General features: G+C 40.3%; 1 protein-coding gene across 1 annotated transcript; it reads right to left on the minus strand.

Annotated features, from left to right (window-relative positions):
* Positions 1–3,569: 3,569 nt before the first annotated feature.
* Positions 3,570–15,201, minus strand: LOC125269969 (pyridoxal kinase-like). Its single transcript, XM_048193093.1, has 8 exons — positions 15,082–15,201; positions 9,558–9,592; positions 9,317–9,402; positions 8,809–8,854; positions 7,726–7,837; positions 5,326–5,462; positions 4,345–4,411; positions 3,570–4,213 (listed from the first exon to the last, which is right to left on the minus strand). Exons 1-8 carry the CDS (start codon positions 15,158–15,160, stop codon positions 4,074–4,076), a joined length of 702 nt encoding a protein of 233 aa, XP_048049050.1. The 5' UTR covers positions 15,161–15,201; the 3' UTR covers positions 3,570–4,073.
* Between the last annotated feature and the right edge of the window lie 1,892 nt (positions 15,202–17,093).

Genomic DNA, 17,093 nt, shown 5'->3' on the forward strand with positions numbered 1-17,093 from the left:
TGCTCCAGGATCAACAAAGATGTTGATCCAGGAACATGTTGTACTTGGTGAAACCACGTTCACCTAACACTGATCGGTCTGCGCAGTCCCGCTTCAAGTCGAACACACCTATTGCGTGTGTATATTTTGAATGTTGTATGTGGAAATGTATAGCTTATTATTTCTGGTATTTTTGATAATATTGATGTTAAAGGTCATTTTGAATTTTATTGTCAATTGTTAAGTTTATTTATGTACATTTATGTGAATTTCATTTCTCTTTGTAATGTTAACTGGTTTGACCCCTGGCGTAGAAATGGTTCATTCTGTCTGTTTGAAGTTAGTTCTGGAGAGGGACGTCCGTGAGGAGGGTCAGAGATGGTGTTTCTGTTTTCTGACGTTAAACTATATAGGGCTGCTGAATGCTCGAATCTGGCTGACGAACGTTCTAAGGTGTGCAATTATTAGCTAAAGTAGTTCTAGGCAGGTCTTGACCGCATTACAGTTCCATATCACTTTGCCAAATGATTTCAGTTTTTTCAGTAGGTCCTAAAGCTTGCAACCATAAAAGAAACAAAACCCACAACAACACCTGCAAAGCAAATAAATATATTAAACAACAGGATAAAAACAACAAATTATTGTCATGGTTTTTAACACAAAATACATTTTATTGTGTCCTGAAAGCAACTCTATCTCACTCAAACGCACACACACAGCACGGACAGGACACACATTTACACAGAAACGTGTTGTCAGTGCTGTGCTGACAAATTAATCAGTAAAATAATTTAGCAATTTAAAAGCTATCTGATATTTCTCACCAAGGCAGCGAGGTAATAACTGTGTGGTTCTTGAGGTAGATAAACTCAGTTTCGCTATTAGTAGAGACACTGCTGCCATAAGACGCAGACTAGGCTAATTCACATATGCTTATTCTCTCAATTCAATTCAAATTCAAAATTGCTTTATTGGCATTACTGTAAATCATACAATATTGCCAAAGCATACATAAAACAATAATAAAAAACATCTCTACAGGTGCTGGTCATATAATTAGAATATCATGAAAAAGTTCATTTTTTTATTGTAAATTATTTTTAAAAATGAAACTTTCATATATTCTAGATTCCCTACATGTAAAGTAAAACATTTCAAAAGTTTTTTTTTTTTTAAATTTTGATGATTAGAGCGTACAGCTAATGAAAGTCCAAAATCCAGTATCTCAAAATATTAGAATATTTCCTAAGATCAATCAAAAAATGGATTTTCAAAACAGAAAAGTTCAAGTTCTTTAAAGTATGTTCATTTGTGCACTCAATACTTGGTCGGCAGCACATATTACAGCAAATGACTTGCTCCTAGCACAAATTACAGCATCGTTGCAGTGTGGCATGGAAGTGATCAGCCTGTGGCACTGCTGAGGCACTATTGAGCCTTCAGATCATCTGTATATTGTTGGATCGACTGTTTCTCATCTTTCTCTTGAAAATATCCCATAGATTCAGGGCTCAGGCATGTTGGCTGGCCAATAAAACACAGTAATATCAGTAATATCATGGTCAGCAAACCACTTGGAAGTGGTTTTTGCACTGTGGGCAGGTGCTAAAGTCCTGCTGGAAAAGGAAATCAGCATCTCCATAAAGCTTGTCAGCAGATGGAAGCATAAAGTGCTCCAAAATCTCCTGGAAGATGGCTGCATTGACTTTGCACTTGATAAAACACAATGGACCAACACCAGCAGATGTCACGGCCCCCCAAATCATTACTAACTTCAGAAACTTCACACTAGACTTCAAGCAGCTTGGATTCTGTGCCTCTCCAGTCTTCCTTCAGACTCTGGGACCATGATTTCAACATGAAATGCAAAATTTACTTTTATCTGAAAAGAGGACTTTCAACCACTGTTCACTGTCCAGTTCTTTTTCTCCTTAGCCCAGGTAAGATGCTTCTGACGTTGTTTCTGTTTCAGAAGTGGCTTGGTAGTCCTTTTCCTGAAGATGTCCGAGTGTGGTGACTCTTGATGCGCTGACTCCGGCTTCATTCGACTCATTGTGAAGCTCTCCCAAGTGTTTGAATCAGCTTTACTTGACAGTATTCTCAAGCTGGCGGTCATCCCTGTTGCTTTTGCACCTGTGCCTACCCAATTTCTTCCTTCTAGTCAACTTTGCATTTAATATGCTTTGATACATCACTCTGTAAACAGCCACCACATTCAGTAATGACCATCTGTGACTTACTCTCTTTGTGGAGGGTGTCAATGATTGTCTCCTGGACCATTGCCATGTCAGCAGTCTTCCCCATTAGTGTGGTTACAAAGAACAAGAGATACCCGGAATTTATACTGTAGGGATGGTCATTTAATGAAACTCAAATGTAAATATTCTAATATTTTGAGATACTGGATTTTGGACTTTCATTAGCTGTATGCTCTAATCAACAATTAAAAAAAAAAAAAAAAAAAAAACTTTTGAAATGTTTTACTTTACATGTAGGGAATCTAGTATAAATGAAAGTTTCATTTTTTAAAATAATTTACAATAAAAAAATGAACTTTTTCACAATATTCTAATTATATGACCAGCACCTGTATAATAGAAGAAAATAATATCAAATATTTTAACATAACTTAAACTTGAAGTTACAGTGTAACAAATTAGAACATGTCTGAACATTTGACACCACAGTGGTTAAACAAATATATACACACACACGTACTGAGGGTCACTGTTGTGGACGGTAGGGAAACACACCAAGATCAGACACACACATTCCACACGTTCACCTGCTGTCTCTCAGGCTGTGGCACGTCCACATGTATCTCACAGCCAGTGCTGCTGTCTGTCCCTCTCCTAATATTAACTTTATTTGTCCTACTTCACTCATGGCTGTAAAGTTCTTTATTGAGTTGCTGAATTTGGTGAAGTAGAGATCTCTAATAGGAGTGTATTTTTGCATTACCATGGTCTGGCATCAATTATTCCTCACTTAATGACCGTAAGCAGTGTCTCCTGCCTGTTGGTCTGGTAATGTCCCCATATATATATATATATATATATATATATATATATATATATATATATATAGCAATTTTAGAAAAAAATAAAATAAAATCATCATCATCAAAAAAAAAAAAAAAAACAGAACAGAACTACACTATGGCCCCGTTTCACAGATACGGTTTAGATTTTAGCCAGGATTAGGCCTTAGTTCGATTAGGGCATTTAGGTAGCTTTTTATAAACATTTTTTATAAAAATATTGATGTGCAACAATGGCACTGATATATTTTAAGACATGTCAGTCCAATTGCTTTCAGTTAAAACAGCTCAGTCATGCATTTTAGTCTGGGACTAAGCTTAAACCTTGAAACCAGGGGAATAAATCCCAAGAGTAAAATGTCTCCTATTTCACCGTAATCACTGAAATACACTTAAAATGAAATTCCTGCATACAAAGGATGAAATAAAAATTAGAATGATTTTATTACAATATAGTTAAAATGTTAGTTGTCTAAGCAATTATTGCTAACTATCACAAAGATAAATACATCTTTAGTTTAATATCTACTACAGCAGCATTTCAAGGCACTTTCTCAGTACAGACAATTCCTTTTTATTATTTAATAGACATTTTTAATAGACAATTTTCTCAAACTTGGCCTGACTGGGCTTGTACAGTCATTCTGATGAAATAATAGAACTAACGGATCAAATAATATATTTAAGTATAACATAGACTGAATCAAATCAAATGTTAGACAACACTGATATGTTAAATACATTTTCTTAATGTAAAAGATCATTATAAATGCTTAATTCGGACACATGCATAATGAAATCATTGTAAAATACTAGTAATGGATGGATAGTCACATGCACATTATGGCTGGAATGTGAAGATAATAAGGTCACATGTTAGTTTTTGGACACAGTACCTGCATTAATGCACTATAAAGTACCAGAAGTCACAGTTTCAATTCTAAGTACATTATTGTTATAAAAGAATTTATAACACTACAGCATAAAATATGAGCATTCCGGCATTCACAGTGTGACTGTAAACTCTAGCTGCTGAATATGACATTCATATTGTCTAGTACAGAATGTAGGAGTAAAGCACTACAATACAACAGCATTCAAAACTATGGCAAGGATCCTCGATGTCTGCTTTACTCTGGACCATCCGCAACTCAAGCTGAGCAGGACTGGGCTTTCGATCAGGACCGGCCACCTCTGAGAAATGAACAAAGTTAAGGGTTGAGTTACATGACCATCACAGTGTATGAATATCAAACTTATAATATGACAAAAGGTCAGCTACCATTATCTGGTCTGGCATTATCTGGTCTGGTATACAGTCTTACCTTTTGCATAAGTAATAGTCCTTTTAATGACATGGTGCATGACGGAAACAGTCTTTTCACAGGCCGTCTGTCAAAAACACATCAAACGCTCTGGGTTATAATTCAACAACCAGCAGTTTGAAAACTTTTTTTGAAAAGTAGCTCTTATTTAGGACATTTGTAGAGTGGCCCTGGAGTATTTGCACACTTAAAGTAAGCCATGTATTTTTATGGATTGCTTAAAAGGTATAATTCACTGCTAGGCTTTCAAATAAAACATGGCTGCCAAGTTGGATGCAGGTAGAAAGGCTAATCTGTTATTGGAAATCTATGCTTTAAAAAGAGAAAAGGGGCTGCTGTCTTTCCTTTTGCCGAATAGGTTGGAAAACTTAAACATCCATAATGTACTGGGCATGTTGCCATCCAAAGCCACTCCCAGTCTCCTCTAAACGAATAGGCTTGACCAGAGTCAAATACAACTTTGCTTCAGTAGAAAATACTTCTAAGCAAACTTTTAGTCATAAGAGTTGTTGAGTTGTATTGTTCCCAGGTGCATAAATTCAAAGTAAACATTTAGTGGGAGTAAGTTATTTTTGGTTTCCAGTGAAGGATCCAGCACATTGTAAACAGTGGCCAAAGGCAGCAAAGGATCATAAATATGGAGGGAACGCAGCTGAAAATCTGAAAAATCCATGTCTGTAGTCAACATTTCAATGACTATGAACACAGTATTTTAGGACAAACGGAGGGGAAAAAAAACAAAAGAAACTGCCATTCTATCACTTAATTAGGAAGAAGAGGAAACAGGAAGCATCTTCTGCCCAATCGTCTAAGCAAAACGGTGTCACATACAGGTAAGAAAACTCTTGTATTGTTCCATTTTACTATAATGCTGATATAACAATACAAAGCAGCAGCCGCCTATATAATTTGCTGAAGCAAACTGCTTTATTTTTAGTCTTGAGAACTCAACTATAATTAGTGTGATATCTTGTTGTTTACCTTGAGATCATTTGGGTGGTGGTGTGTCCACGCCAGCAGCATCGCAGCAAACAGGTCTCCTGTTCCCACAAACACAGCATCTACCCTGGGGATGTCCATACGGATCTGCTGGGTCACCATGGTACCATCTGCTCTCACTGAGAAACAACAGGAGTATATCATTATATTCACAACTGGGATGAATCCCTTTAACAGAAACCACTAGTTAAGAATGATGCCGTTGAAATAACTCTTGAATGAACACATGCTAAATGTGCTGATATTAAACCACTAATTATAAAGTATTTGTATATTTACACATTTTTTGATGGTTCCTCATCCCCACATTCAGTCGCCGTTTTGCATTTCTTATAGAGTGCAACAGTGCCAGTCCACTTTTTCAGTGACATTGGTTTCAGAAGTATTTTTCTCAATCAATTTTTTTTAAAAGTCTTCATTAGGGCATTATCAACCATGAACCAAACCAACCAGCTACAGTACAAGGTGAGCCGCAACATTACAAATTCTGTTTTTTAAAAAAGACAAATTCACAAGACTGTGTACTCACTTAATGCCTTTAATGAGGGCAAGAACTACAATCCCATGAAGCATTGCAAATGACAAATGAAAATGATGGAGAAATATAGAGATATTGATTTAAAGATGTTGATTAAAACCATACATAATATATTTTAAGATTTTTTTCAAAACATGCATACATACACAAATGGTTATTATATTATAGATTATAAGGAGACTGACTACTACGTCATTCACAGTTCTTCGTGTAGTGGGTGGGCGCTATAGTAAAAGCTTTTGGTGTGATTTGCATGTCATAATTCCCTGATTGGTGGAATTTTTTCTGCAGAGTCAAACTTGCAAGAAATTCTGCTGCTAAACAATTATTTAAAAAAAAAAAAAATGAAATAGGGCAGGATGATGGCTTCAACAATAGCATATACCATCGATTAACAACCTTGTAGCTCACAGTAAGTCTGTCTGTAAAGGTTTATTAGTTAGTTTATCAGGTTTATCAGTTCCCCTATAAACAATAAATGGAACTTCCAGAACTTGACAGTTTGGGCTTTCACACTGAATAGTTCTAGGAACTCAGTTATAGGAACTAGCTACTTCATAGTTGCCCGGGAACTAATTTCTCCCCCGGCCATGTCCCTGGTTGCCTTCGCTCTGGGAATAGGAACTGTGAAGTGGCCGACACGAAATCTCCTATGACAACTTTCAGTATCGAGGGGGAGAAAAGAACACAACCCTGCAGACAACAGGTAAATGCCATTATGGCTGTTTTTTCAAGTTTGTGAAGTAAATATGTTTACACAGCTTTTTAAAAATGCTGTTGTCATGAACCAGGTTTAATTGCTCCTTATTTTCTCCTTTCTTCCCATCTTCTCTTTTAGTTGGTTTCACATGCATCTCATTTCTCCTCAGCGTTCGCGCTAATTGCTCGCGCACCTGTCGCGTTTCTACCTTGATTGTTTCCCCTTCTTTGCTCCGCTGTTCGCCGCGCTTCAGTGTCGGATTATTGTTTCCCATGCCGGCGTTCTCTCCTTGATTATTCAAGAAGCTATTTTGACCTGTATTATTGTGTGTGCCACAGTCTTAGTCCCAGTCCTAGTCACAGACGCCTTCTCAGGATCTATCCATCTGAGTGTCTCTCCATCTGCCGGCCGAGGTGTTTTCCATCCCCTGCCTAAGGATCTCCCGTTCTGAGACGGTGCTGCAGCTCTTCCTAGCTGTTTTTTCGTTTCATACCAGCTGCGAGTGTGTTTGAGAAGCCGCACTTGGCAGTCTGCTATGGATGTTGTTTCAAGATAAATAGACTATTAAACTGTGATTATCGCACTCTCTCGCCTTAACAGCTCGTTTCCTAACAGCTGTGACCAATCAACATACACTCACGTCACTGATAGTTCCTACAGTGCTGGTTTAGACCCAACTCTGAAGTAGGAGCTAATTTAGTCCCACCAAAAACAGTTCCTAGAACTAAAATCATTCCTAGTTCCTGCGGTGCGAACACGGAAAAATCCAGGTACTTCAGCCAATAGTAACTATGAAAAGGTTCCTCCAGTGAAAGCCCCTTGTGTGTGGTTTCTAAGCAACATAGCAACATTAACATTATTTTTTTATTATAGTAAGTGTGATCACAGGTGTGGGTTATAATCCTTCTCCAGCTTCAAAAATCGTTCAACCAACCATACCACTATCTGTTGTGTAAACAGAGAGTAGCTGCCAGGAGTGACTTTGAACAAGATATGTAAATGAGGCAACTGAATTCTGAAATATCTTACTCCACCCAGACAATTACTCATGATGAAATGTATGAGGCAAGCATCGCAAGAGCTTCAAGAGTTTCACTGCATTGGATTTTATAATGTATGGTGGAAATTAAAATGACAAAATCACCTCTTTTCTGGCTTCCCAGGGCGACCAGATACTGATCCCCCAGAGGAGAGGGCAGGTCAGAGCTGGTGATGACCACTGTGTCTGGACCCATCGAATGCAGCAGGTTCATCACCTGAAATACAAAACAACTATCTCAATTTCCATTTCAGTAGAATAGGAATCTGTGCGATCTGCTGTTTCGCGTGAAGGCAATAAAGTTCCCATGGAAATTTCACTAATTTTCAAGTTGGCCACATGAATTTTCCATGCTGCTTGTTTTGAAAGTGACTTCTGTTTGAGTTATACATCTATGTGAGTTATACACTGCTACACTATTGTTTTGACAATAGAGTGTAACAGTGCCTGCACCTTTTTTTCAGCAGCACTTGTTATGGAAGTTGTTGTTTTTTCATTCATTTTTAGTATAGGGTTTTAAAAAGGTCTTTGTTAAAGAGTTATAAGCCATGTCAGTTAAGAGGTGAATCACAACACTACAAACTTTGATTTGAAGCAAAAAATGTAAAAATCAGACAAAAAGACAAAGGTACAAGACTATGTTTCTTAACGGTTTTATTAACAGCAAAGAACTACAATCCCATGAAGCACTGCGAACAGAATCAAATTAAAAATGATGGAGAAATATAAAACTATTCATTTATGAATGTTGATTATATAACAATATCATTTAAGTTTATGGAACCTGACTGTTGCACTCTATAAAAGTTTTTAAAAATGACTTCTTTGCCTGCAAAATTTCACTAAAATATTGTGTTTACAGTTCAAAAGTTTTAACAGAAGAATTCACTGATTTCATGACTTTTTTTTTTTGTTTGTTTTTAATTCTCCAAAAATTGTCCACATTCACTTTAATTGTAAATGCCTCATCAAAACTTTTTTTTTTTTTTTTGTGGTACTCAATATTATGCCATAAATGCTATACGAGGCCCGGGGGAGATTTGAATATTCAATATCACTTTAGGCAATGTCATTACTGTATACTAGTGGCGACAGCAGATGAAAGAATCCAGTGCAAGTCACATGGCCAATCAGATAAGAGAAGCAGAAATAACTGCTACATAAAGAGAACAGCTGATAGAAACTTACTTCAACTGCATCTTTTTCTGTACTTATGCTTCTACCAGTGAGGAGCCTGTGAGGGGAAAAAATGAAATAAAATATTTGTACATGTGTTATGATGACACACCCATGACTGGTGGGTGAACCACAGGCAAAAAGTATGAAAATAAAACCAACAACAACCACGGGGCTTTTTGCCTTTATTTATAGAATAGCAGAGAACAGATGAACAAATATGGATCGGTGAGTTGGATCAGGACATGGCCTAGGCAGAATCCCTTGACCCATCAACTCCTTTATGTCCTGATCACGTGTACAAATCTCTGACACAACCACAGTTTTCATCTCTTTGGGGTCCCTATTTACATATGGTATGAACATTTGTTTTGGGAGTGCCAATCACAAATGGTCACAGGAGACATATTTGACGCATACTGATTCCATTTGATTAGACCACAGCATCTAGGAGTAAACAGGGCCATTGATTTCTATACACAAACAAATAAACAAGAAATCAGCATAACAGGACACTCACTCTGCTTCAAACTGATTGGGAGTGATTATGTCAGCAGCCGGAACTACTTTGTCCCTGTAGATGGGAAGCAGGTTCTTGGGAACATACTAGAAATGAAACGGAAAACGATCAGCTCTTTGGAAACTTAAACCACATCTGAAGTGATTCACAAAGACACAGATGTTCTGCTAATTAAAGGGTTACATTTTTTACTAGGAAAGTATAATGCAAATATTATAGGGGAATTTTTTGATATGCTCACCAATGCGCCATTATCACCCAGCACCGGATCACACACTTGGCAGGCAGGCAGGGAAAAAAACAGCAAAGATAAGCACAATGAGCATAATACAGTGTAACACATGTCAGTGAGGCCTTACAGGCTTACTGAATGTTTGGAGCACCACTCATATTTCCAGACATTCTGCAGACATAACATGACATTCCCAAACACTGATATCCTGTTTGACTCGCACAGTAAAATCCCTAGCAATCCAGCAGCAGTGAGCTGAGTGAGCTATACTGACCTAACTATATAGCCCAGATACAGCTTTAATGGTAACACTTTACATTAAGGTCTAATTTGTTAAAATTAGTTCAATAATGACAACCATAAGAATAGTTTTAGCATGCTATGTTTATGTATATGACAATGTTAATGTATTTAGTCTTGGTGGACAAGATCTGCTACGCTGCTGCTGTACGGACTTACTACTGCCAACAGATACACAGACATGCTGCTGTGAGCATGTAAGATATGCTGCTGCTGAATAAATACACACATACATAAATACTGTAGCAAATCTAGACAGGTGGAGCTTTTTTATTTTATTTAAATGTTACGCAAGCAATTTCATTGGCTGCAGAATCAACAGAGGCCAATCAGTTTGTGCCACGTAATAAATGACGTGATAGCTAGAAGATTCCATATAAAGGACCTATCAGACTACGCCATCTACAATTTATATTTTTCACAGCATTAATTTTTGTTAAAGGGTTAGTTCACCCAAAAATGAAAATTATGTCATTAATGACTCACCCTCATGTCGTTCCAAACCCGTAAGACCTCCGTTCATCTTCGGAACACAGTTTAAGATATTTTAGATTTAGTCTGAGAGCTTTCTGTCCCTCCATTGAAAGTGTTTGTACGGTATACTGTCCGTGTCCAGAAAGGTAATAAAAACATCATCAAAGTAGTCCATGTGACATCAATGGGTTAGTTAGAAGTTTTTGAAGAATCAAAAATACATTTTGGTCCAAAAATAACAAAAACTACGACTTTATTCAGCATTGTCTTCTCTTCCGGAATCCTTTCCATTGAATTGATTCCATTGAATCCTTTCATCTGTCGGCGTTGGTAATGCACTTTTACGTCGCCGTGGTTGTTTTTGGCGATTAGGACATCCCCAACATTTTGAATCATCGAGAATACATTTTGGTCCAAAAATAACAAAAACTACGACTTTATTCAGCATTGTATTCTCTTCCGGGTCTGTTGTGAATCCATAGCATGGCATCCAGCTTATTGGTGCATTACTGCCCTCTTCTGCTCCGGAGTGTGGTTCACGACTCCGCAGTGACGCTGCTGACGTGTTATCTAGTGCGCCAGAGCTTCATTTAAAGTCTGAGGGAGACACGCTGTATTCAAGCTATTCTACATTGTTTGTATTTTGGTATTGCTATATTTTTTAAAATGGTGCATAAGTGTGCATGTCGCGGATTTCCTAATCGCCAAAAACAACCACGGCGACGTAAAAGTGCATTACCAACGCCGACAGATGAAAGGATTCAATGGAATCAATTCAATGGAATCAATTCAATGGAAAGGATTCCAGAAGAGAATACAATGCTGAATAAAGTCGTAGTTTTTGTTGTTTTTGGACCAAAATGTATTTTTGATGCTTCAACAAATTCTAACTGACCCACTGATGTCACATGGACTACTTTGATGATGTTTTTATTACCTTTCTGGACATGGACAGTATACCATACAAACACTTTCAATGGAGGGACAGAAAGCTCTCGGACTAAATCTAAAATATCTTAAACTGTGTTCCAAAGATGAATGGAGGTCTTACGGGTTTGGAATGACATGAGGGTGAGTCATAATGACATAATTTTCATTTTTGGGTGAACTAACCCTTTAATGTTCATTAATTGTTCAGTGTTTGTTCATGTTAGTTCAGAGTGCATTAACTAATGTTAGATGACTTTTTGATTTTAACAATGTATTAGTAAATGTTAAAATTAACATACTGTAGAAGTATGTGTATACACACACACACATATATATATATATATATATATATATATATATATATATATATATACACACACACACACACACACACCATACACCAGGCTTGGGTTTGCCCTCTTCAGCTCCTTTACAATGTCCACCACCATTTCCAAAAAGGAATCATCCCTAGTGTATCCTGAAGAAGGAAGAAAAAAAAAAAAAAAAATATATATATATATATATATATATGGAACAAACCAATTGAATGTGAACATTACACCCTGCCTAAAATGATTCACAGAGACTAGCTAAAAACAGACAGGATACTTTCTGAGTCATTTAAAAACAGGATGTTGACACAGGGACACATGATGACTAAAACAAGACAAATGTTAAATTGGAAAAAGACTGTTTGGGCTGACAAGTCTTGAAGCGGCATGAACATAGTAGTGGCCCATTTATCCCACTCAGTCATTTAATAAATTAATAAATCAATTGAGAAATAAACAATGAAGCTGCAGCAGACAGATTAAAAATGGAATTGTAACTTCATAATCAAAGACAAAGTTTTCTACATTAACAATATGTTACAATAGGACCAGGCAGGAGACAGAAGATAGGAATAACAGGTTGTTTATTGAACACGCAGAGTATAACGATGCAGACAGGTGAGTAGCAGATGCACTTTGGTGATGTACGAGTGATATGGAGAATGACACAGTCCTTTGTGTTTGCAGAGTGACAATGGAGAATGATACTTGCTGAATGGAGTTGATGACTTCAGACAACACTTCACACCAGATAGGAATCGAGGAGAGGGGCTAGGAAACCCGGAGTACAGGTAAGTAGCAAGAGGGGTCCTTGAGGTAAGCATTCAGGTAAGTCCTTTGATGCAAACGAGACCGGACAATGTGACCGTGTGTGAGTGTGTCTTAAGTAGTGCTGGTGATGAGTGTGCTGATGAGGTGCAGGTGGCGGTGATCAGAACTCAGGAGATGGTGTGCGCTGTGATGATGGGGAGATGACAAGGGAAGTGAGTGCAGGTGTGGAGACAAGAGGATACTGGGAAATGGAGTCCAGGGAACACAGGAACTGTGACATTACTCCCCCCTCCCGGTAGGCGCGACCTCGCGCCGTAGATGGAGACACCGGGAGGGAGGGCGGGCGTCCTGGAGACCTCCTACAGGTGCAGGGGGAGTAGCGGACAGGAGTGGAGGTCTCCAGGGCGGATCCATGAGCCATGGCGGGTCGGGTGCCGCGGGCGGCCATGGCGGGTCGGGTGCCGCGGGCGGCCATGGCGGGTCGGGTGCCGCGGGCGGCCATGGCGGGTCGGGTGCCGCGGGCGGCCATGGCGGGTCGGGTGCCGCGGGCGGCCATGGCGGGTCGGGTGCCGCGGGCGGCCATGGCGGGTCGGGTGCCGCGGGCGGCCATGGCGGGTCGGGTGCCGCGGGCGGCCATGGCGGGTCGGGTGCCGCGGGCGGCCATGGCGGGTCGGGTGCCGCGGGCGGCCATGGAGGGTCGGGTGCCGCGGGCGGCCATGGAGGGTCGGGTGCCGCGGGCGGCCATGGAGGGTCGGGTGCCGCGGGCGGCCATGGAGGGACGGGTGCCGCGGGCGGCCATGGAGGGTCGGGTGCCGCGGGCGGCCATGGAGGGTCGGGTGCCGCGGGCGGCCATGGAGGGTCGGGTGCCGCGGGCGGCCATGGCAAAGCCCCACCCACATGTGCGTCCCCCCCTTGTCCCCACCCACGGGTACTTGGCCCCCCCAAAAAAATACTTGGGGAGGTTTAGGATAATTAAGAGGAGTCCCAGAAATATCGTGGATTTGTGGGTGGAGGAGCATGGAGCTGGCTTGGCGGCGCATGGAGCGGCTGATGCGGATGCGGCGCGTGGAAAGGCTGGCTCGGCGCAGGAGCGTGGAAAGGCTCGCCGGCGGAGGCTGGAGCAGAGGGCTCGGCGGCGGAGGCTGGAGATGCTGGCTCGGCGGCGGAGGCTGGAGATGCGGGCTCGGCGGCGGCGGCTGGAGCGGCTGGCTCAGCGATGACTGGAGCGGGCTCAATGAAGACCGGAGCGGGCTCAACGAAGACTGGAGCGGGCTCAACGCGGTCAGGAGCAAATGCAGGCTTCTTTGGCTGTCTAGACTTCCTCCTCTTGGGTTGCTTACGTTGAGGGTTAGGTTGAACCTCTGGTGTACACCCACTGGAGCGATAGGTGGAGGAAGTTGGTGGCTGGTGAGTTGGCCCGGCCACCATTTTTCCTGAGGGAGCTGGACGAGGAAAATACGACTGTCTGTGAACCTCTTCGATTTCAAATTTGGAACCATTAAGGAATAGGACCAGATCAATAGATTCGACAAGGGAGTAGAGGCATTCAGGTTCACAGAAGCGAATCGTACTCTCGTCCAGACCCCTCAGGAAACAGGAGTTTAAAACAGCATCGGACCAGCTCACCTGAGAAGACAGCTCAGCAAATTCCTCGACATATTTCTCCAGTGGGCGGCCATCCTGCCTGGCCATCCAGAGCCTATCTTCCACAGAGGATTTTGGTTGCCGTTCACGATTCTCGGGGGGAACGGGAAGTAGGAAAATACCCATACTTGTGTTCCGCTGTTTTTGGTCCAGTCTTCTGTTACAATAGGACCAGGCAGGAGACAGAAGATAGGAATAACAGGTTGTTTATTAAACACAAGCAGAGTATAACGATGCAGACAGGTGAGTAGCAGATGCACTTTGGTGATGTACGAGTGATATGGAGAATGACACAGTCCTTTGTGTTTGCAGAGTGACAATGGAGAATGATACTTGCTAAATGGAGTTGATGACTTCAGACAACACTTCACGCCAGATAGGAATCGAGGAGAGGGGCTAGGAAACCCGGAGTACAGGTAAGTAGCAAGAGGGGTCCTTGAGGTAAGCATTCAGGTAAGTCCTTTGATGCAAACGAGACCGGACAATGTGACTGTGTGTGAGTGTGTCTTAAGTAGTGCTGGTGATGAGTGTGCTGATGAGGTGCAGGTGGCGGTGATCAGAACTCAGGAGATGGTGTGCGCTGTGATGATGGGGAGATGACAAGGGAAGTGAGTGCAGGTGTGGAGACAAGAGGATACTGGGAAATGGAGTCCGGGGAACACGGGAACTGTGACACAATAAGATTGAACAGTATATAGTATTCATTTATCAAATGTAATCCAATTTTTGTACGTTATTTATTTCTGTGCTCTTTGTTTGCTGAATGTGGAAGATTCAATCAAATCAATCAGTTGCAGCCCTTAACACAAAGTATCCTGTCCGTTTTTGGCCCAACAGAAACGCTCTCTCCCTATTAATTATATAAGGCAGGGTTGGCAAAAACATGGCTTTAAAGTGTGGGGTTTTGACGAATAATCATGTCTAAATGTAATCATCATACTGAATAACATGACTTTTAATGATTTTGGACATACATAATCCTATTTAAACCAATCTGCTTGTCCTGTGTGTCTGACAGTAATTGAATAATGTGCATCCGAAATTAAATAACAGCAGACGCAACAGGAAGAAAAGACCTGTACCTGTGAGCACATAGTCGTAATGGTTCACGTTGTTGAGCTTGATCCCCTCGTACAGGACTTGCAGTTCATCTGCAGTCATCACTTGACCTTTCCAGTGCTCATATCCTGGTAAGAGAAATATATATTTTATAAAAAAATATATGAATGATGCCTCTATGAATCCGATTGGTTGACCAACGTTTTAAGGTGTGCAATTATTTTCAGGGAAATGCACAGCTAAAGTAGTTCTAGGCAGGTTTTGACCGCATTGCAGTTCCATATCACTTCGTCAAATTATTTCAGTTGTTTCAATAGTCCTACAGCTTACAACCATAAAAGAAACAAAACCCACAACGACACTGACCAAGAAAATAAATGTAGTAAACAATAGGATTAAAACAACAAATTATTGTCATGGTTTTTGCCACAAAATATGTTTTATTGTGTCCTGAAAGCTCATACTCTCTCCCGCGCTCTCTCTCTCTCTTTCTCTTTCAAATGTACACACGTACTGTATAGTACAGACACACACTCACACAGAAAGGTTTTGTCAGTGCTGCTCTGATGAATTAATCAGTCAAAGAGTTTAGCAACTTAAAAGATACATGACTCACCAGCGAGGTAATAACTGTGTGGTTCTTGTGGTGGATAAACTTATAGTTTCGCTATTAGTAGAGACACTGCTGCTGTGAGAGACCCACAGACTCAGGTAGGCTAATTTGCTTTCTCTCGCTCTCTCTCTCTCTCTCTATGTGCATTAATAACTGTATCAACGGTATTATTCTGCTATCAAGGCTCAAGCCTCCGTTACTAGTTCTGAAATTACGTTTTGGAATTACCAACGGACGCTTGGGATGAGATGCGTAAGAAATTAGTCCCACACACAAGAGTGTTTTAAGGACAAAAACCTGACAAATGTCTTGAAATACAACATCGGAACAGTGTCTTAAGGTGTGGTAACCGTAGTATAAGCGAAATAATTGACCTTTGCGGAATAATTGATCGCATTGTGGCCGCATTACCACCTTGGCTGTGCATTATTTTCTAAAGGCAGGAACAAACCAAGCCGACGCTGACGAACTAGTGGCGACGAAAGAAGACTACAGGGTTGGTTCACGTTGGCAGTGTCTGTGTCCAAAGTTGCCCTGACCCACCAAACTGACGCTAGACAGCCGACGGCCAAGTTGCACGTCCGTTTTGCGCCTGCATTAGATGAAATGCCTTTCCGAACCAGCAGGTGGCAGTATCTGAACAGCCAATCAGAACGATCAGATGGCCCGACGGACCGATTCAACATTTCAAATCGGCCGAAAAAAAGCCGTTGAGGACCAACTTCAGCCGACGGTGCGGAACACACTGAGAAAACTTGTTGGTTGACGAACAAAAACTGCCCGACAGCCAACCGTCGGCTTGGTGTGTTCCTGCCTTAAGAATTCAATGGCCCGTCGTTAGTTATTCCTTACATATATAACTGAAATTTTTCAACTTTTCTCCTATAAGAAAAATTATTGGATAACTAAACAAAAAAAATGTAATAAGATCGGGTGTTTGAACTGAGATTGCGATCTTTTAATGATTAATCATGTAACACTATCATCTAATAATTAATGTAATTACGTCATGGCATGTATGCGACAATAGTTACAGTTAAAGGGTGTTGTCGGCCATGATGCCTATTCATAATACAGTACATTATATTAGTCTTATAACAGTTACTACATATTAAAAATATCAAGGACATTTAAAATGAAATGTTATCCTTTAAGAACATAATTCCATTTTAGCTGCCTATCTCAGTTTAATTTTCCAAGTTTGATCATCCATATTTTGCCTTTAACTAAAAATAAATGCTGATGAAACCATGCGAGATATATATATATATATATATATATATATATATATATATATATATATATATATATATATATATATTATATATATATATATATATATATATATATATATATATATATATATATTAGGGTTGTAACGGTACACGTATTTGTACCGAACCGTTTCGGTACAGGGCTTTC

This window comes from Megalobrama amblycephala, linkage group LG6 (assembly GCF_018812025.1).
Source record: "Megalobrama amblycephala isolate DHTTF-2021 linkage group LG6, ASM1881202v1, whole genome shotgun sequence".
Taxonomy (NCBI): domain Eukaryota; kingdom Metazoa; phylum Chordata; class Actinopteri; order Cypriniformes; family Xenocyprididae; genus Megalobrama; species Megalobrama amblycephala.

Bases quoted from the DNA above. Each gene is read 5' to 3' on its own strand.
- LOC125269969 (XM_048193093.1), bottom strand. From the start codon at position 15,160: ATGACTGCAGATGAACTGCAAGTCCTGTACGAGGGGATCAAGCTCAAC. The intron at 9,593-15,081 runs GTACAGGTCTTT...CTGCCTGCCAAG, and splicing joins TTACGACTATGTGCTCACAG to TGTGTGATCCGGTGCTGGGT. The intron at 9,403-9,557 runs GTGAGCATATCA...TTTCATTTCTAG, and splicing joins TGGGTGATAATGGCGCATTG to TATGTTCCCAAGAACCTGCT.